Consider the following 21,557-nt stretch of genomic DNA (forward strand, 5'->3'; position numbering starts at 1 on the left):
CTAAAATTCAGACACACACACACACACCCCCTTCCGACCCAAGGGCTGATTCTATTCATAGACAGAGATGAAGTAGCAGTCACTGATATGTCCTATGGAGAGCAACAAAGATGTGAAGTCACACTGTCTGAGAGGAAGCCTCTTCTCCCTTGTCCTTGAAGGGTCCAATTCTAATTCTGCATGTCTAGTCACAGGAATATTGTGGCCATATTAGAGTAGGCCCACAAAGGGCCTCCTTAACTCTCAAGAGGTCTTTGAGTACCTGGCTTGGGACAGCCCATGAAGCTTCACATAGGCTCCCGTGGAAAGACAGACCTGGTCATGCCCATGGGGCTCACCGTTCCAGCAGACAAGCAAACCAAAGGACACAGCTTCAGATTGTAGACACGAGGATAACTGGGAAGGGCCTTCTGGACAGAGTGCTCCAGAAGGTGGCACTCCTGAGCAAAGGCTGGTGCTCTGCACTGCAGTTTTAGCACTACCTAGCATGGTATAGAGCATCTTTTTGTTGTGTTCATGGGAAGGCTGGCATATGGGGACCCTAGGATACTAGATGCCAATGGTAGCCTTTTCACCAGTTACAGCAACTAGCAACACTTCCCAGCCCATCACAACATCCACCACCAGCGCCGACCCATCATAGTCCCTGCATTTGAGCCAGAGGCAGAAGCACAGAAAAGCCATGTGAGAGCAAAGCACACAGGCTTCCAGGCGTGGAGGAGGCTGGATTTCTTCCCAACTGCACAGGCTAGGATCATGAGCCCTACAGCCAGACTGTAGGGACAGGCAGCCCATGTCGGTGTTCCATCTCCAGATGCCTCCATTTTCTGCTCTGCAAATGGGTAGGCCAAGAATACTTAGTGCACAGGGGTGTTTGTGAGGTCACTGTCTCGCTGAATGGAGATGATTATCAAGGACAAGCGGAAGCAAGGACAAAAAAGGCTGTGGCCATTGCTGAGGAGTGGCAGAATGGTGTGGAGGAAAGGGGTGGATGGAAAGTGGAGGTGAGGTGCATTAACAGGCTGGTAGACACACTGCGTGTAGAGGAAGAGACAGGTAGAGACAGGTGGTGGGACAGCCATTCCCTGAGGGTGGAAGGCTATGGGGAGGCCTTGCATGTAGGCTGGGAAACATTAATACAACCTGATAGGTCAGCAGAATTAGCACCACATGGTACTTTGGAGAATTCTTACAGAGCTTGAGCTACCTCTGACAACTCTGAGGAGAAAATAAGTTTCCTTCAATTCATTGGTCAAGCTGCCTAACGGTGGCAGGCCTGAGACTGAGCTAAAAGTAGGTCAAGGTCTTGAATGTGCCTTCAATGTGTTCACTGGCTTGTGTGAGAGAAGGGTCTGGGATGGCGGGACTCTATCCAGAGAGTGCACAGGAGCACGGGAAGGGCAAGGTCTGTCTCACACAAGTTAGAAAAGCACACTGGAAGGAGGAAAATGCTACCCCAGGATTGAACAAGGAGCAACAGGCTTAGCACAGCATTAAAACTCCCTTGTACCAGCAGTGTAGGGAAAGCTGGAGGGATATCAGGGGCTCTTCATGAAGGTCTGGCAAATGGTTGGGGGTGGGGAATAGGGTGAGGCAGACCCAAAGGAAAGGCCAAGGAGGAGAAAGGCAACACCCATAGATCTGGGGGATTTGGGCCAGGATGGGTCACAGGACTCCCAAGTTCATGACTAGAGTGGTAGGGAGGAGGACAGTCCACTTACCCTATTAAAATCTAACAGACGCTCTTCACGATTGGGTGTCTCTTTAGCATCTGGATATTCTTCTATACCATTCTCTCCCTTGGCATTTGTATAACATTCTTAATCATTTTGAATGGAGAAGGGAAAAGAGGGAAAGGGGGAAATTCAATTAAGACAGTTATGAAACACACATCCTTGTTTCACCTCACTGAAAAGCTAGGCCTCCCCACCCTCTGGAGGTTTAAGTTGTCATCAAAAGTACAGTCAGTCAGGAGGAGTATATGAGAAATCACTGATGCAACGGAAAACTTTCAGCCACAAGTGAGTAATGAATAATAATAAAACCCATCCAGCATAAGCATATTCTACTGTAAAACATTCTCAACAATTCAACACACAGACCCATGATGTGATGGCCCTGGGAACACAGGAAAAAGACCAACCAGCGAGGCCTGCGCTCTCAAGAATGAGTGTCAAAGAGGAGGGGACAGATGATGTACCACAGATATGCTCATGGAACAGGAGCAGGGGTTCCAAACGGGCAGCCCAATGAGAAAGCAAAGCAGGTAAACAGCTGGCCTGTTAGAACTCAACACCACGCCCACCACAGTCTATATGTAACTCCTGTACACTGGGGAAAGGAGGCTCATGGTCTTGTTGGCTAAGGCTGACAGGGTGCAAAGGCAATGCAGACTAAGTTAGAGGAATCCAACCACAGCAGGGCCAACTGTGCTTCACCCATGCTCTATACTATTCAGCCACCTGGGGAACTTGGAGAAATCTAGGCCCCAGGAGACTGACTATCAGTCCTTCTGAGAAGCTTCCAGGTGATTCCTGAGCACAGCTCCCATGCTGAACCTAGTCCTTAGCTAGCCTCTTGTCCACCAACACTATGAAGAAGTCAACTGTGATGGAGTTACAGAGAAGGATGGAGACTCCAACCAGGCTAATTTGGACCTGGCTCTGACAAGAGCTCAGAAATGCTGCTCCCTTAGCAACCCTGCTCACTGGAGTTACACCACAAGTATCAATGGGATGTTATGGCTATTGTGTGCCCAGAGCTACAGAGGACAAGGCCAGCCTTAATGAGTGTTACACTCCTGGGCACCAAGTACAGACTTTGCTTGCCATGTGGGCACATAACCTAACAGTCCTGGGCATTACTTGAATAACCCTGTCTTTGAGTGACAAGTCATAATAGATGCCAGGTTCTGCTCTTTATATGTGACATGACTCAAAGCCCCACACTCCACCTCTACAAAACAGAAGCAATGCCGTCTTCTTAAAGGAGGTGCTATGGGAGAAGTAGACAGATACACCAACATCTTTGATAGTCACTAACCCAGAATATGGGTTCTGGGAGGGCTGAGAGGCCACTGCACTGTGATGGAGGGGTCCTCATTTCATCCCATTCATTCTGCATACAGACACACACACTGGGGTCAGAAGAGGGACTGTGGCAGGGAAGGTGGCTCCTTTCTGGCTCAGGAATGCTACTGGATAGAAGGATGTCCCTCCACACCTTCACACAGAGGGTTGGCCAAGAACCATGCGGAGCTCATCCCATGTTTCTTGTAATGCTTACAGTGACAGCTACTGTTTATTGAATTTTCATTGTGTGTGGGTTACAGTTACAGGCCCTTTGCCTGCTGAAGAGGCATCTTTATTCCTCACGATCATCCCAGAGATGGCTTCCTTTTACAAATACAGACAACAGAGCACAGAAAGACCCAGCAGCTGTGCAGAGGCACTAGGCTCTAGCTCAGCCTTGCTCCCCCAGCCTGGGCCCTCATCACAGTCTGTGCTGCTCCCCAAAGGGCTCACTCCATACAACCTGGATAATACATGCCAATACCAACTGAGCTTCCAAAGCACAGAATGGCTGCAGTGTGAGTACTGGAGAATGCTGCCAACCCCTCTGTAGTCTCTGCCCCTAGCTGGCCTTGTCCAAACCACACTCCTGTACCATCCCATCTTCTGTTAGTTCAGCTGCCCATACTACTGCCCCTACAGCCCCAGCTGCTGTGCTAGTCTGCATCTTACCCCCCAACCCCACTCAGAAGACACTCACCCAGGACAGGCAGTGTGTCTGCACATCCTCAGAGCAGCACTCTACTCCGAGAGACACACACACAGCAGAAGTGTCTAGCACACGGTCTCTCGGCAGGACACACTCTGTCTCCTCACCAGACTCAACAGGCGGATAGAAAGCATATCACCAGGGATGCTCAGAGTTCTAGTTGGCCAGTGTTCAGAACAGAATATCTTGATTACTAACCATTTCTGATACTAGAACCTTCAGGAATGCCTGGTCCTTTGAAGGGGTGAGTAGCTAGTTGTCTTCTTGCATAACCTCCATGTGAGGCTATAGACCCTTGGCATTTGAACAGAAAGAATGCTTCACACTATCACTGCAAGGGAGCATCACAGGAATCAAACTCACAGCTGTCATTCACAAGACTGGCCATCATTCTTTTTTCACCAAGCTTCTTTATTTTACATACACGTACAAAAGCATTACATACAGCCATTTACTGGCACCAGCCTTAAGACTGGATATTCAAGATACAGAGCTGAGTTAGAACTGGGCTCCTACTAATGAACGGAATGAAGCAAGCTGAGGAAGTATGAACTCAGTGTTTTAAAATCACCCCCAAAGGAAGTAGCTTCTCTGCTGCACAGAGATATTCCTCGCTTCCTCTCCTAGCTCTTTGCAGGGAGGGCTTCTGAGGCCCAGCTCTGGGGATTTCTGACCTGTATTGTAGCTGCCCCTGCATCCTAAACTCGTGTAACTTGCAAACTGGGCACTCAGGAGACTGGGTCTACACTCCTAGGGCCCTGGCATTCTCCTCGGCAAATGAGAACTCTCATCACCCTTCTCTCTAGAGTAGTGGTTCTAATGTGCGACCCTTTAATACAGTTCCTCATGTCATGGTGACCCCCAACCATAAAGTTATTTCATTGCTACTTCATAACTGTAGTTTTGCTGCTGTACTGTAAATATCCATTCAACTCCAATGGGGTCATGACCCACAGATTGAGAACCATTGCTCTAGCGCCTCCCCTAACTCCCTGCTGTTGTTCACACCTCAGTGTCAGGGCAGACCAACCACTACAAAATCTCTCCATCCTATTCCCAGTACCTAACTCCCCGCTACAGTTTCACCTGTGTTGTTGCTACAAGTCTTTCAGCGCACATCTGACCTGAACACCCTTCAAACTGAAATCCTTTCCATGACCACCCTCAACATACAGCAAGCTCAAGGCAGCAGCCAGGCTCCCATATCCGTAGCCTCCTTCCTATCAGACTCTGGCTCAGCTTCAAACTATCTGAGCCCAATGGGACCCTGTTCTTTCAACCTGTCTCCCACTCTGAGGCCTTCTTTGCACAAAGATTGCCTGAGGACTTCCTTCTCTATGGTCATGGTGGCCATATGAATTTCACCAAAGGTCCAAACCATTTATGCTTCTAATGAACTTCTAAACCCTTTCACCAGCCTGTGGCTAGGTTTAAGAGCAGAGTCCAGTTTGCATTCATCTTTCTGTCCTTAGGTGTAACAAAGTGCTGGCCATAGGAACGTTTTTTGGTGTTTCCTGGACTGTATCCACAGCCAAAGAACCCGTTGCTCTTGGTGAATTAGAAATTTAACACACTGATGACACAGTCTCCTTACCTTCACACTCTGAAGAGGGAAAAAGGGGAGAGTACAAGGCTTTTTCCCACCAGCTCTGCTTTTCTTGATTTCTCGTCACTTCTTGCACGTCAGTGTTCAGTACGGGAAACTGTTTAGATGAAGCCAAACATACAGCATGTTTATAAACCTTCAGGACAGACGGAAAAATTTAAGCATTACTGTAGGACTACATACTTAGTAATGTTAGCTTGGTGTGTTAAATTCTTTAAGTTTTTTCTTGTTTAGGATAAGACAAAGGGAAAAGGCCAATATGCTCACTATAAGTAAAGGAAGCCTTCTTAAGTATTTCAAATCCAAGTAGAACAAAAACCTTTGACGAAAACCTCTTACAAGACCTAAAACAACAGATGGGAAATGCTCCCAGACTACTGGAGTGCAACAGCGATAGTGGCCTGAGCCTGAAGTGCTGTGGAGAGAAGGGTTCCACCCTTCCCAGTGGAATGTTTGAGGATGCTCAGACCCTGCCCTCCCTCCTGGGCAGTGAGGACTTGCTACCAGCAGCTGTCACTGGTGACCAACAAGTCCTTGGAGTGGCCATGAACCTCAGAAGACACTTTTGTAGATACATGTATCTTGGTATGCTGGTGGTGGCCCCTTCTTCACTGGACCTGGGGAGCCTGCCACAAGCTCCCCAGGAAAAGCCTGGGCTCTCCATCTTTGTACCTTTCCAAGTCCCTATGCTGTGCTCTCACAGAATGCCTGTGAACTGTGTACAATTTCAAGACATCATCTGTTCAAGTTCAAAACCTGAACTGTTTCAGGTGTTTTGTTGTGCTTTGAACTGTAAATTATTTTATGTGTCTAAAATTACTTTATCTAGTAAGTTTTTAAAAAATCACATAATGAAATGGGAAATACATTTTAAAGTTTTGTTTTCATTTAACATAACTTTTCAGAAATAGTTCTATATTAGGAACGGAGGAAAATGGTACCGTCTACCCAGAGTAGTCATTAACCTTTCTCCTCCCCTGTGGTCTGTCAGTTCTACCAACACCAATGAGTACTGCCGAAGGCCTGACAAGGCTGAGCAAAATGCAAATGAAGCCATTGGTGTACAAGGTCTGCAGTGAAAGTGACACCAATTTGTAGCACATGAAGGCCTTCTATATTCTGGGAGATTACTTGATGCTGTTTAGGGCAGCAAGGGAGAGTAGCCAGAATTATCTCCATCATCCCACGGTACTACTGAAGAGAGAAGAGGTAACACGTTGCTATCTGAGTTCCTGTCTGTGAGGTTAATTATCTTCTAATCCTCTTGTGAAATGGAAGAGACAGAGTTAGTCAAGGACAAGGGTGGTGAGGCAAACAGGTGTGACAGGTCAAGACACCACCCAGGAACTGGGGCACACTTCAAGATGTGGTCAGATGGGAGAGCACTGGAAGCTTAAGGACAAGACTGTTTTCTTGGTCATCTCTGCACCTCTAGGCAGAGCACTCTGTCTACAGACTACAGAAACTGGCTCCTAGGCTTAGTCTGATTCCAGAGCACATCAAGTCCTCTCTTCCCCCAGCTTGTCAATGTCTGCCATTATTTGAGGAGTCTTTTCTGAACCCTTCCTTTGGGTGCCAATTCCTACAGCCAAGACCCACTGTGTTCTCTTTTATGCTGTAGCAGCCATTCACATTCAACAAGCATGCATCATTTCATGACACCTTTCCACTCAGTTATTCCCAGCTTTTGGGGAGCACAGTAAACACTACCAAAATTTGCTCATATGAGGCCCGTTTAATGTTTTAATTCAATGAATGCAAAGAATACAGAGAGGTGGAGGCAGGAGGATCACAAACCCAATGTCATCTCCTAGTTACACAGAGTGAGTTCAAGGCCAGCCTTGGATGGGGGTAGGGGACGGGAAGCAACAGAAGAACAGAAAAACTGAGAAAGGGCAGAACAGAGCAGTACCACCCATAGGAGCTGCACCTGCCCACCTCTAGGTACATACTCAAAAGGAAGCTTGGGAGAAAGCCTGCCTGGCTTCTTTCTTAACACAGAAAGCTACTTCTAGCACTTCCAATGCACCCAGTGTCTGGTCCAGTGCTCCATCTTCCTTCAAACGGTGTTTACATCCTCACACAGCATTAACCTAGCATGTTTGCTGTTAGCACCCAAGCCTGCAAGGAAACTCCACATAGGCCCCTGACTAATGATTCCAGGACCTGCATCAGTGCTGGGCAGAGGGCACTTCATACATGCTCCATGAATGACTGGGACAATGAAAAGGGCAGGGAGGCACAAACTTCATCCAGAAAGACTGACCACAGATGTTCTTAGCAACTCTCAGAAGTTCTTCAGAAGCTGGCAATCAAGAGAAGGAACAAAGACTCCATAGTTCATACTCCCACTAAACAGTCTACTTCTGGTGAAGAGAAAGGTGTTGGGGTTTCCTTTCTTTGGGTCATTTTTTCATCACTGGGTCACAAATGGCAAAGAAAGCTTTCTGTGGACCTCTCTTTTAAAGAAACAGTGTAAACAAGAGAACCTCCACTGGAGACTGGAAGGGCCTGCTCTTGTTCTCTGACCCCACTGTGGGATAGGGTGGGTCTCTTCTTGAAACATAAACATTCCTAGCTATCAGGTGGGGAAATAAGTCTCTGTGGATGTCTAGAAGGACAATACTAACCAAACTGGTACAGGAAGTATGTGTGCCACAAGCTAGGATGACCCCTGCCTGCGACCTCTCCATCCACCAAACTCACTGACCTTCCAGTGTAACACTGCTGGGACCAAATGAGCTCATCTCCTGAAGGACTGGAAAGTCCTTGAAGATAGGGACTAAGTATCTGGCTTCTTTTCTATGTTCAAAGTTCTTGGCATTAAGCAGGCATCAGAACCCAGAAGAAGAGGATACCCATGCCATATTTCTGTACAAGAGACACATGGGGTACAATTTCCCTTTGTGCTAGTTTTTGCCTTCCACTATAACTAGATGAGCTGCGTTCAGTAATCAACACACCTCTGTAGCCCAGTTTCTTTACCTGACCTTCTACTCACATGGCCGGCGTCCCACCCTCTGCAACTCTCTGTCCAGGTGTGTTCAAAACACCTGCAGTGTCCATACCCTGGGAGGATTCTGGTAAAGTTCCCACAGTCTCCAGGCCTCATTTCCACTGTTCCACCTACCACATCACCCACAACTGCACTGGCCCTGATGTCCCAAAAGATAAGGAACTGGTCAAGTAAACTGTGGTGAAACCACACAGTGGAACAATATCTGGGACATAAGAAGGGTGGTTACAATAAAGGCCATTTCAGTTAAAAGGGAAACCTGACCATGTGGAAAATACTCTTGGTGGGGTTTACCATAACATAGCACTAATGAGGGCTGGTGGGAGGAGCATTTTTCACTGTGTATATGTCCTCCTTTAACTTTATATGAACAGCCCATTTCAGTTAAGAGATGTGATTTACAAACTGGGTTTCTTGCCTAGACTGAACTTCTCACAGACAAGGATGGCACCTCACTCATTAGGGCTCTTCCCTTAGTGATAGGCACATTCAGGCATCCAAATCATGTCTGCCCACTCTGACTTAACTTTTAATAAAACCCTATTCTTTCCATGGTCCTAAACGCTAATTCTAACTGAAACCCTTTGTTTTCATCCTCTTGCACTGAAACAGAAGGAATCTTAGTGAACTTTAAGTGGTGTGTCCATGCCCTCCAAGAGACTGGCTCTGCTTAGGCAAAGGCATCTCTTAAGAACTCCTCAAAACCGACCTGGTGATTATGATAGGGTAGACAGACAAAGGTCCTAGTCTCAGCCTGATCCCAAACTGTCCCTTCAAGCACTCTCCTTAAGTCAGCCTATGAAGAGAGCTCCAATCTGCAGTGATGCTGACAGCATGACAACATCCACACTCTCAAGATGTCCCCACACATCTGCTGCAAGAGAGGACCTCTCAAAAAAAAAAAAAAAAAACAAAAAAACAAAAAACCCAGAATTCTGAGAACACGGAAATACATCAACATACTAGAAAGCGAAGGAATATGGTAGTAGTAGGTGGGATCTTGCTTCTTTCCTCATTTTCTTTCTTCCCAATCTGGAACCAGGTGAAATACAAAGTACATAAAGGAACATTTAAGGAGGAAAAATGGGGGCAACACAACAACACATAAAGGCTAACAACATTGCTGATTTTTCCTTAGCAATTCAGATTTCAGGGATTCAAGGGAATTAAACTTGGCCTTCTATGAACCAAGAAGCATGCTGACTAGAGCAGCAATCCTCAAGTTCCCCCTGAGGCTTTTGCAACCACCCAAAGACAAGCAGCTGCACACCTAGGCGCTCTGACTCAAACGGGTTAGTGCAGTGCCCAGCCATAGAAGCCAATAATCAAGCACTGGGGGGAAAAAAAGGTAAGGAATCCACAAGACATAGAAAATGTAAGAAAAGGGAGAAATTAATTCTGATATGAGGTGGGATTGAGGACAGCACAGGACTCAGAGAGGTACTAGTGAAGGAGGTAGATATCCTCTACCCTCCCAGGATGGGTGGGAGCCAGTGAGCAGGACAAACGAGAGGAAGGATAACACATATCCATCTGTACCAGGTGGTTATGACTTGTGACTGCCTCCAACTCTGCTTAACAACCTGACTCTGGAAAAAAGCCAGGCACTGCTATGCCAACTAATCATCAAATAAAGCGGGCAGGCAGCTCTGCTTTCCCGTGGAACCGCTCGCTTATTGCTGCGTCAGTTCTGGTACAGTCAATTTAACTCCAAGGTACTTCCTAGAAATATACTCAAGGGGTATGATGACTCCATTAACAAAACTGCTGACACTAAGTTCACCCAATAGTTCCCCATAAAACTCCCTGCTCCAGAGCCCCTGCTCGCAGAGTACTGGGGAAGACATGTCACTTCACTTGGATCATGGGTTCATTCATACATGAACCACGACACACTTTAGAGAACAGTGCCCAGAATAAGGTCTTTTTCATGAAATACACAGCTATACCGACATTCTTTACTCAGAGCTGCAGCTTAGCTCCCCAACTCTGAAAGCTAGAACACTTACACACAGGCCATATGTTTTACCCACAATGCACACATATTACATAAGAACTTTACATCCTGTGAATTATTATGTATGCCTTTTCCATGCAGAGCCAATTATGTACTTGAGATCTGTAAATAGCAAATCCACTTACATCCTTAAATGTAAACTAAGAATTTTTAGTTCTAAAATATTTAATTTCCCAGTAATTCAGCCCTGTTTTTGTTTGGTAAGGCTACTCTTCATCAATGTCTGATCAAATCCCTAATTCAATGCTGACACATACCTCTTCCAGTTGTCCTGAAGACACTGGATTATCTTCACAAGCAGGGAACTGACAACCTGCTTTGCAACTGCAAAAATCATTGATTTCCTCTTCACATTGTGCCATTATTTTACAGTTTACTGCTGAGCTTTCTAAATTTATTTCCAGAGATTCATTAAAATTACATTCCAAACACTGATTTTGTTTTCCTACTGGGAGAATCCCTGTTGCCTCCTCCTGGGAATCCAGTGATGTCTGAGCACTCTTTTCCATTCCAGACTTTTTTAACCTGGGCAGGAACTTCCCAGACTCTAGCTCTGATTTCCCATAGTAGTGGCCTTCCTTCTCTGCATCTTCTTCTAGAGGTTTGAGATCTGCTTGTGGGTCTTCAAATACATCAACTTGAGAAGGAATGGGAATATTTGCTTCATCTCTCTCAGATTCAAATTCTGACTCACTTCCTCCTCCAGGGGATAGTTCAGATGCAGAAATTGGGCGAAAGTGAGTTCGAGGAGAGATTCGTATAGCCCTGTACTGTGTCCTGTCAACACCACATATTCTGGGGTGAAAAACTTCACTGTCTGAATCAGAGCAAAGGATTGATTTCGGCTTAAAACTGGGGCTGAAAGATGCAATCCCTTCTGGTTCAAATGAACACTCTACGTGGAGAACTTGTGAGAATGGATTGCTTAGGTCAAAGGAAGAGAATGAATATTCAAGCCCAGGATCTTCAACTTGAATGTTACTGCAGGCTCCTAGCAAGTCTTCATGGAAGATAAAAGAAAATCCCTTGTTTAGTCCATTTTCCCCACTCTTCGGCATATCGTTCTGTTCAAATGACACAAAGGGCTTCCAGAGCTGCCTGTGACCAGGAGCAAAGCTGTTTCCAGGGGTCATAAAGACGTCTGTACCAGCTATAGTCACTACATCAGAAGCCGCACACTGTAACAAACTCCCTTTGGTGTGACCAGGTGGTACAACTGCCCACTCCCCATCGCTGTTGAATGTTTTGAGTTCTCCATAAACTCCTCCAAGAATGAATGTGTTCTCTTTGTCTTGGGCTACATCCCAAGGTTTAGAGGGTGTGGTGTAATCACCGCCATCCACCTTGGACAGCTCACTAGAGACAAATGCTCTTTTCTCCAGGTTCTCCTTTTGTCCCTCCCAGAGATGATACTCTGATCTCTGCACAGCCCTACTAGGCTCCTGAAGGCCTTCCATCTTAGCATCAGTGTCCAAACAGCAGCAGTAGTTATTTACATCTGTGGAAAACAACTCCTCCCCAGTTCTTTCTGTCTCTACTGCAGCCACAGAATTTCTATTTGCCATCTTTGTCCAAATGTCTTTAATAACCCCTGAGCTGTAGCCATCTCCATGTGGACTGCTTTCACTACATGCCTGTGTAGTTTCAAAGTTCTTGTTTTCGGCCTTTTGTTCTAGCTGAATACCACACACAGATTCTAGCTTAGATCTTTTTTTGAAAACTAATGTAGGAATTTCTCCTAAAGTTCTACTGTTTTGCTGGCAAGTTTCATCTTGCAAAAAATCTAGAAGTTCTTCATCTACATAATCTGACGAGACTCTGGGAACTACATAATTAATATCTTCCGCAGTAAACTGTGTTGATTCTTCAAACTGAATGTTTAGTGTCTCGTTGTCCGAGCGTGCTTCTTCTGAATGGGACCACGGACTACAAGTTCTTGTTGAAAGATTAGAACAGTGTTCGTTTTCTTCAAAGGCACTATTTTTGGTCCATATTAGCAATCTAGACTGTGTTTTCCCCAGCATATTAGCACTAGAATCTGTAGGTTCACTTCCCAAGTTGAGTGTTTCAAAAGAAAATGGTAAAACAGAATTACTGCATTGCACTTCAAATACTGAAAAACAAGAGTTTATACCAGATCCTTCATTAATATTGGAAAAGGGCTCTTGATTGCCAGCAAGCACGTGTGAACTGAGTATCGTGCTATCCAAGATAGGAGAGAGTCTAACTGGAGAGTCTCCTCCAAAACTCTCTCCATCAGCATCACCAGAACTAGATGAACAACACTCCCAAAACTGAGCCAGATTGCCAAGGTCTTGCAGGAAGAAGCCCTCAGCACCCACTGAGCTGGTAGAATCTGTCCATATTGCACGTTCCCCTTGCAACTCCATACCATCTAACACTATGCAACATTCTGCCTCAAAATCTGTATTCTCCTTGCTTTTTTGTCGAATCATATTCAAAATCCGACTTTCTCCTTGCATTGTTTCTGAGGCACCAGGATCCAACATGGATTGATCAATATCCACTTCATAGAAGTGTGTTAATTCTGATAGATGAATATCATCCAGGTATTTATTGTCCTCTGGTAGAGAACATAATGAGGTCCCAGCGAGGTCAATATCCTCGTTTATAACTGCAGGCATTTCTACAAAATGACCATCAATGAAAGTACCTGCTGCGAGGTATGTTCTATGGATATTACTGTTGCTGATACACAGACTGTGCATGGATTCAGACAAATCTTCCACTGCCTCTGCTGTCAGAGCACTTGTATCTTCCCTGTTGCGGTACGTGGTTTCTAGCTTGCTTTTCCTACTCAAAGGGACAAAGTACTCGGCAATGGGCTCGGTATACCACAGTGGCTCTTCCTTGTACTCTTTGTTGTTCCTGCTCTCCACATACAGGTCTTTCACTGCAGTGTTCCCGGGGTCACTCCGCCCTGTCTCCTTTGCTGCTCTTTTACCCCGCTTGCACAGCTGCCTGATGGACCCGCTGCTGCTGCTGCTGCTGCTGCTGCTGCTGCTACCTGCATGGACACTTCTCTCTGCCTTCTCACAATGTTTTAGGGACAGCCTGCTTTGCCCATTCCGCCCTTTTTTGTTTCGAATTTCTCGTGCCTTGTGTCTGACTTTAACATACTTCATGGATGCTTTTAATTCTCCCTGATTACCACTTGAACTTGAGCCTGCTTCACTAGAGCCTGATGACCACGATCGAGGGCGAATCTTCCCTTCAGGTTTGTGTCGGATCTGCTTTTTGTACAAGGCAGGCTTTTCTTCGATGGTGCCATTGCTCAGCTTGTTTTCCTTCTCGTGTCTGCTCCTGCTCTGGGCTTTCTCATGCATGGGGTTGGAGGCGGCAGTGCTTCTTTCTCTGATGGCTTCACTCTCGCTATTGCAGTCCTTTGGAGAAGATGTATCTGTGCTTGCTGGTGGGGCTGTGGATGATGAAGAGGAGCTAGAGTAAGAACAGGGTTTGGATTTGTTCCACACGGTCATGATCTCTTGCAGGCAAACTGGTTTCTCAGAAAGCGGTGGAAATGCTTCATAGTACCTGCAAAACAGAGAAAACTCAAAAGCAAGCCACTTTTTACAGTCATCGTCTACACAAAGACAGCAATGCCAACCCAAGAGGCAGCACTTCAGCTCACTAGTGTTAGCATCCACATCATCAACAAACCATTAATTAAAATAAAATTACCAAACAGTAAACTGTGCTATGCATTAAAGTCAGTCCCATAAATCAATCACTTTAGCACTGTCAGACTGTGAGAGGTACTATACAAGTATTATGACAATATGGAAGACAGTGCACTTGTCATCAAAGCTTCAATTTCAACTAGGAAGAAATGACAAAAACTATGTAATAGGAGGAATGTACTGTGCTAATAGAAAATGTCTAAACTTGAATCTCATCTTGGTCACTTACAATGCTTGTGATGTTAAGCTTATTATGATATTTTTAGTCTATTATTTCCTCTCTCTAAAATAATGAACATATAACAAACCTCACAAAGTTGTGAACAGTGGAAATAAGTGGTGCTGAAAGCTGCTTAGCAAATAACTCAAGAACAGAAGCTCTGTGGCTACATCCCCTGAGACTGAACTGGGCTCTACTGCTTACTTTCTATGCAACTTAGGCCTATTACATAATCTGTAGTGGCTCAAAACAGGAGTAAGAGTGTCTATCCACCTCATGAGCAGGAAAGATTCCCATAAGAAATGCGTCAGAGCCGGGCGGTGGTGGCGCACGCCTTTAATCCCAGCACTCGGGAGGCAGAGCCAGGCGGATCTCTGTGAGTTCGAGGCCAGCCTGGGCTACCAAGTGAGTTCCAGGAAAGGTGCAAAGCTACACAGAGAAACCCTGTCTCGAAAAACAAAAACAAAAACAAAAAAAAAAAAAAAAAAAAAAAAAAGAAATGCGTCAGAACATCACCAAATCCATGTCCTCACTCCTGCTATATTACTGGGGCAATAGCATGGAGCTTGGCATTTAAGAAGGCTCTCCGGCATGGCAGGGATCATCATAGTCAAGTGCTCATGAATGAAGATACTGGTGCAGTCAGAGATAGAGATCACAGTTGCGTTTAGTGAGCACTGTAAGGTATGAGACCTGACAAAACACACATGCTGTGTTCCAGGATGGAAGCCTGATTGGGTCATAACCCCTGGACATGCTTAGAAGACCATGGAAAAGGAGGAAATACTTTTGACTTGCTAGAAAAACTGGCAGCCGTTGAAGACTTGAGAGCAGAATGGATCCCCAAAGGATGTCCAAAGCTATGCTGGCTCCTGAGTGCACTGTTCTTGCAGAGAAAACACTAGGTGGGGCAAAGGCCATGTTTACAAAGGTGCTGAATGTGACAGTCTGTATTAATGCTGTATAGTACAAATTATTACAAGTTTTATACTTCATTTTATTATTTTTAATTAATTTTTATTTATGTGTGTGTGTGTGTGTGTGTGAGTGTATATCACATGTATGTAGGATTGCCCAAGGAGGCCATAAGAAAACATTGGATCCCCTGGAGCTGGAGTGACAAGAGGTTGTGAGTCACTTGACATGGGTGCTGGGAACTGAACTCCGGTCCTCTGGAGAGCAGCAACTCTAACCCTATACATAATTTTCAACCTTCTAGCAGCCACACTAGAAGTCTATGTAGAAACTGGTGAAATTAATTCTAATAACTTATTAGAATATTATCACTTCAACATGTAATTGATATAAAACTGATTAATGTACTGTTTTGTAGTTTTTAAATACTGTTTCTGATCTCTATTGAGAATGTTATACTTACAACAAAATGAATGCAATTTTTTTTCTTTATTAGAGATTCAAAAGACTAAAATAAAATGCATAGCAAGGAAGTCTGTTTATAATACAGGTTATTTTAACATTCATCACAATAGAAGAGCTAAAGACATAGGAAAGAAGTTAGGTCCTGTGTGGAAGAGAGTGGAAACGCAGTTTTATTCTCTGTGTACAGGAATGATCATGCTTTCTTCTTATCACTGTCTGAGAGACTGTACGTCAGTTTCCAAGGTGCTGCTCCACACGTGGCTTCAGTAACCAGCAGCAGTCCCTTTCCTCCACTTCATAAACCCTGACTATCCGGATACACAGCATCAACTCGACCCCCTTACTTACTTTTGCACTCTCAGTACCAGCACCTAAGTGCTCATGTGTTTTCTAAAGGGAGAAACCATACGGGTGACAGAGATGGAAGCCTCACAGCAGGAATGAGTCCAGTTTTAACAAAGCATAGTTCATATGAGTATAGGCTTACGTACATTTCCACTTGATCCTTTGCTGTAGGGGACAATTCTGCCTCTGGGGAGGGAGACCCCTCTAACTTTTTGTGAATCTTCTCTTCTGTTATGAAACAAAAATTCAGAAAAATTATCATATTATCCAGTTAACAAACACTATGCTTTAAAACATTTCTCAAGTAATTTTAATCAGATATGATACAGGCTTTTGTGGCTTAGAGAGAGAACCGCATGCCCGTGAGTTTCTTCAATAAACATCAATCTACTGAGTGTACAAAAGGCACTCACTCTCTGGCTAACTCACATAAGCACCAGGCTGCAGGCTGAGTGAGAGTCCTTTATCTCATCACCAAAGCAACATTGGAGGCTCTTAACTGAGAGCCTGACATTCCCTGTGTATTTATTAATTAGACCAGAAGGAGTGAACATCTGTTCATGTTCCAAAAATATTTTCTCACAAAATTCTGAGTCATGGCCTTTGTATTGACTCATTTTGATTAATACTAATCTGAAAAGAAAACTCATCACTACAGTTAGATCTGTGACTTAACATGTAAGTAAGCATGGGCTGTGCTTCAGTGCCAACAAAAAACAAAGACTATCCACTTACCTTGGTCCAAGATATTGCCTTAACTTAAAAACAAGCTGTGCCCTTAGCAGAAGGCTTCAAAAGTGTATGTATGCTGCACAGTGACCTTGACAAGGACAGGAACAAGGTCCTAAGTCTAAATGTAGCCTCTTCCTGAGGTTCTGCAGAGCACTTAGGAACCCAAATGATTGAATGAACTTGGCAAGTTGGCCTACCCAAACCACTCAATGAAGACAGAGGTTCCTTCATGTCTGAGAGGGGCACCTGTGGATTACAGCCCTCTTTTGGGAGCAGAGATTTCCCATGTGGCCACTAAGGACCTCACTGAAGCCTCTTGCAGAGCTGAGGGTGATGAGAAATGCCAGCCTGACAACACTCTCAATACTGAGGGCTGTGGTGGCTTCCCCAGCATGCTCACCTTGCTCACTCTGTAGGTCTTTCAGTCTGCAGCAGAGTTCTTCCACTAAAGTCTCGATTCCAGAGCTCTGTGTGAGAAAGAAGACAGTCAACTGACCACCATGAGCAGAGAAGACAGGCATTTTACATTAATATCAAGGATCACAAGTCTTTCATGCTCCAGAAGGAATACATTATCAATTCTTAAATGAATCCCAGAGTTCAAAAACAGTCCACTTGTAAAGCCAACCTAGTGTAAGCATCTTACTAATGAAGGACAAGTGAGACTTACTGATAAAATGTGGCAATATGAATGTAGCTCCCAGAATGGCATCTGTCTTGCACAGTAAGGCAGATCTAAATGTCCATCATCTGACAAAAGTCAGTCACCCACAGAACAGCACCAAGACTCTTTGTAATCATGGTTTTGTAGAAACCCAACACAGAGACTACAAACCTCCTTAGTCCTCTAGGAGATTACAGCCTAGAGAACAGAGTAGGTGCTCCTCTGTCTTTCCTTCCTCTTGCCTTCCCTGTCTTCTCTTTTCTCCTTTAAAATGAACTTGCACAACTCCAGCAGAAAGCACATAGGGAAGCTCTAGATTATCTTAAGAGACAGGCACAACTATACTGCTACAAAGACATGCAAGAGGGCCAGTGAGATGGTTCAGCTGATGGTAAAGTGGCTTGCCACCAAGCCTGACAACCCGAGTTCAATACCCAGGACCACCTCAGTGCAAGGAGAGAACAGATTCCCACAAGTTCCACAGGCATATGTATACAGAGAGGGTGCAAAAGGAACTGGAACTGAGGACAAAATGAGTCCAGCTTCAAAGAAAAATGTGTACTGGAAACGGGCACGACACATACTCTTTCACTCATTTCAAATTCTTACTTTTTTTTTTTTTTGCAAGAAAAAAGAAAAATCTGTACAACGGACAGAAAAGTGAGAGTTTCTTAAAAACCTTTGTATTTACTCAGGGACAAGCTATGTCTTGTTGGAATCTTGTCTCTTTGAAAGAACACAGCTGGACAGATGCACACAGAAGAGCTGCCTGAGCCTCTGTGCCTCTGCTCTGCGCATCCAGGGGCTAAAAATAAACCTCACCCATTCGCTGAACTCAAAATGACTCAGCAAAGTATTGCAGATGTTCTAAAGAAAAAAGCCCCCCTTACACAGTTTTAGCTACAAGAAACAGATTACAATTAGGAAAGTAAACTGTAAATATTCATAGTTACTTTCTATCTACAGAATGTCCCAGTCTTTAAGAAGGAATGGAAAAAAACAGGTCAGAGGACAGCTGCCTTTTACTTACAGCTTTGAAAAGCAAGCAGACAATACGGTCAACAGTGACAGCAGACTGCACAACCCCACCACTGAGGTCTGCTTACCATAACGGTCAAGGTGTGATGAGGCCGGCACTTACAGTCCATTCTCCAGGGCCCTGAAACTAACACGGGTGTCAGCTGACACGCCGCATACTGTCCTGTACAAGTCTCTGTCACTGCTTGCAAACCTGGAGCTATCTCCAGTGCAGAATATGGAACCTCTGGGGACTGCTTACCAAACTCCTTTCAACCTCTAAAATAGGCTAGCATTTCCCACCCCTGCAGAATGGCCACGACAACCTGTGAGCGAGGTATACATGCTATCTACACAGATATACAACTAGTTACACATAAAAGCAATATACATGTAACTATCATCCATTCATAGAGTATATGTATATATATGCTCTTATATATATGAATATGCTCTTATATATAAAATATCTATGTTTTCAAATGTAAGCATAAAAAACAGTGTCTAACTCCTTATTCTATGTGTATATCAAGCTTTACTGACCAAGTTTCTGTTTTCTTTCCTTAGCTCCTGTGCTATCCTACATGTGTACATACATATACACTAACACACACACCACCACCACACATATTTTTACAGTACTAGAGACTAATCCCACTCTAGTTATTATTTTTGTTAATATTAAGCCATCATGGTATCCTAATAGTAAAATAAAGGCATCCAAAGCTGCAATCGTATCATTGTATGCTCGCAAGTATTCTAAAGAGTTCATTTAGGACTGTTACTTAGAAATTTCATTTCCATTTCTACCTACGATACATGATATTAAAATTTTAAGTTATATTTTAGCAATCTATCATATCCATAGGCATGTTGAAAAATACTTAGCTTAAAGCATCTTAAGAAGGAACAAAGGTTAGGGTATACCTGTGTTCTAGAAATCCCACAGGAGTACCCGTGGAGAGAAGATGCTGTGGCTCTCCTGTGACACTCTGCCTGGCCTCTCCTCACTGTGACCATACTTATCCACCAAATGTCCAAAACTTGTGGAAGTGCTCTGCAGAGCAAGTGCACTCTAAAATGCACAGTGGAGAGGCATATGCAGGATGGTCCTGTTTCCAGAGCTGCTTAGAATGCAGCCCCTGGAAGCATGGCTGGACACTCACTGGACAATCATGAACTCTCACCCAGTAAACAAGTGATACAAGCAGCCCACATGTCAGGCAGGTCACATGGAGAATAAAAACCTGTCCTCCTAGAAGTCACATGGTAGTATCTCTCACTTTTCTGAGAACAGAGTTAAGTTAGATAGATTTGGGCTTGGGGTCTCCACACCTGGCTCTGAATTCCTTCCCAGCCACACACATGAGAATCAAGGGCTATGCTTATTGCTCTAGCTCTCTATACCCACGAATACCTCCAGCTCTCTCACTCACCTAGTTAAGCACACAGGTGATGCACCTGTCAGAGCCCATCTCACCCAAGCTACTTCAGTATGCATCAGTGTCATTTCTAAATTTTGTATGCTATCCTTTCAAAACTGCCTTTTTAGTGTCTGATGATCTGGATTTGGAGGCAGACCTAGAGGCTGAGTGACACTACCAGTGTCAGTCCAGCATGTTCAACAGCAGGGCTGCCTGCAGCAGACAAACCAAGTACCCTGTAGGCTGTTCTCCAAAGCCTCCTTGGCTTAGTCTATGCCTCAGCTCTCCTCTGCTGGTGGTGAGGTCTGTTACTCTGATGTGAACTGAGGAAGAAGAGGTGGCTGGCCTGGTCTCTTTGTTGTCTGCCTTCTCCATACCCAAAGACTTCATAGCTGCATTAAGCATTTTAAGCTACTCATTCATAGAGAACTCATTGGACTGAATAGTCCCCAAGTGTGAGACAGGTAACTCCAAGCTCTACTGGTAAACACCCAGTATGAAAGCATATTCTTAACTTCCATTTGAACATGGCACAGTGAACTAACTCAAAGAGATCTGGTTCTAAGACAACGGTAAACTATGTGACTCCACATAAGCCACTGACCAACCCCAGCCTCAGTTTCCACATTTGGAAGACCACCTGTAGTAGCTGATTATTGGACTTCCTATACTGGCTGGTCCCTCAACTTTTTCATTCCTCTGTTCTTCCTAGTGCCACAGCTGTATACTCTAAGCCTTCCATTAAGTTTGTTTCATATTTACTGCCATGGTTAGAATGAGAGAATGCCTTGTCTCTTATTTGCTCTGTTTTTTTCTACTGCTGAATCATCCTCCTGTGTGTTTTCTCTCAATGGAGCCCAATACCTCACAGCTTAGTCTGTCTTCAGTCTCTCCAGAACAGTGCTAGAGGGCAGCCCCTTACTCAGGTACAACAAGTGAATCATGTTGTTCTCCTTAGCATGCCCTCCCAAAATGAAAACACATTAGTAATGGGGACTGTAGACGTAATTCTTAAACGGTCTTATTAAATAAGAAACACAGAGCCAAATGCAGAGTTAAAAGCCCAGAGATCAGAGAGCAGTAGCCATTAAGCAGAAGTCTGGCAGTGGTAGCACACGCCCTTAATCTGATCACATGGCAGGCAGAGTCTGTGTGTTCAAGGACACAGCCAGCATGGTGACACACACCTTTTATCCAAGTACCAACCATAGAGACCTGGAGGTTTGTATAGACAGGCAGTGACAAGAAAGTCATGTGGTTGGGTTTAGAGCCAATGTGAAGGCAGAACAGAAAGGCAATAAAAATATAGACACACAGGAAGTAGGTCTCTTTCTCAGAGGAAGGACAGCAGCGGCAAGAAGGTGGTCTTAGCTCTTGGCTACTGCTCTCTGGGCTTTTAACTCTGCATTTGGCTCTGTGTTTTTTATTTAATTAAGACCGTTTAAGAATTACATCTACAGGGCACATGTGCTTTTAGAATGACAACTCCCGGTTCAGACCATGCCTGCTAAAGCACTAGTCCTGTGAAGACAGCAATCATTGCTACCCCATTGCAGCTGCATGGAACCACAACACCACCAGCAGCATTTCCCAGGGAACTCTGCTAACCTATAGAGTTGAAAGCAAATACAGTGGTTTTAGCCCCATACTGCACA

General features: G+C 44.6%; 1 protein-coding gene across 3 annotated transcripts in view; it reads right to left on the reverse strand.

Annotated features, from left to right (window-relative positions):
• Kiaa0232 (KIAA0232 ortholog) overlaps positions 1-21,557 on the reverse strand; it is a 68,469-nt gene that overhangs the window by 2,311 nt on the left and 44,601 nt on the right. Inside the window, exons 4-9 of one of the 3 annotated variants that reach the window (XM_059275769.1) lie at positions 17,198-17,264; positions 16,212-16,293; positions 10,677-13,974; positions 9,366-9,434; positions 5,375-5,483; positions 1,722-1,819 (exon numbers count right to left, since the gene is read on the reverse strand). In XM_059275769.1, coding sequence (XP_059131752.1) covers positions 1,722-1,819; positions 5,375-5,483; positions 9,366-9,434; positions 10,677-13,974; positions 16,212-16,293; positions 17,198-17,264 — 3,723 coding nt within the window. Of the gene's footprint in view, positions 1-1,721; positions 1,820-5,374; positions 5,523-9,365; positions 9,435-10,676; positions 13,975-16,211; positions 16,294-17,197; positions 17,265-21,557 lie in introns of all 3 variants that reach the window. The other 2 variants (XM_059275771.1, XM_059275770.1) reach the window with 2 other exon arrangements.

Source organism: Peromyscus eremicus, chromosome 10, assembly GCF_949786415.1.
Source record: "Peromyscus eremicus chromosome 10, PerEre_H2_v1, whole genome shotgun sequence".
Taxonomy (NCBI): domain Eukaryota; kingdom Metazoa; phylum Chordata; class Mammalia; order Rodentia; family Cricetidae; genus Peromyscus; species Peromyscus eremicus.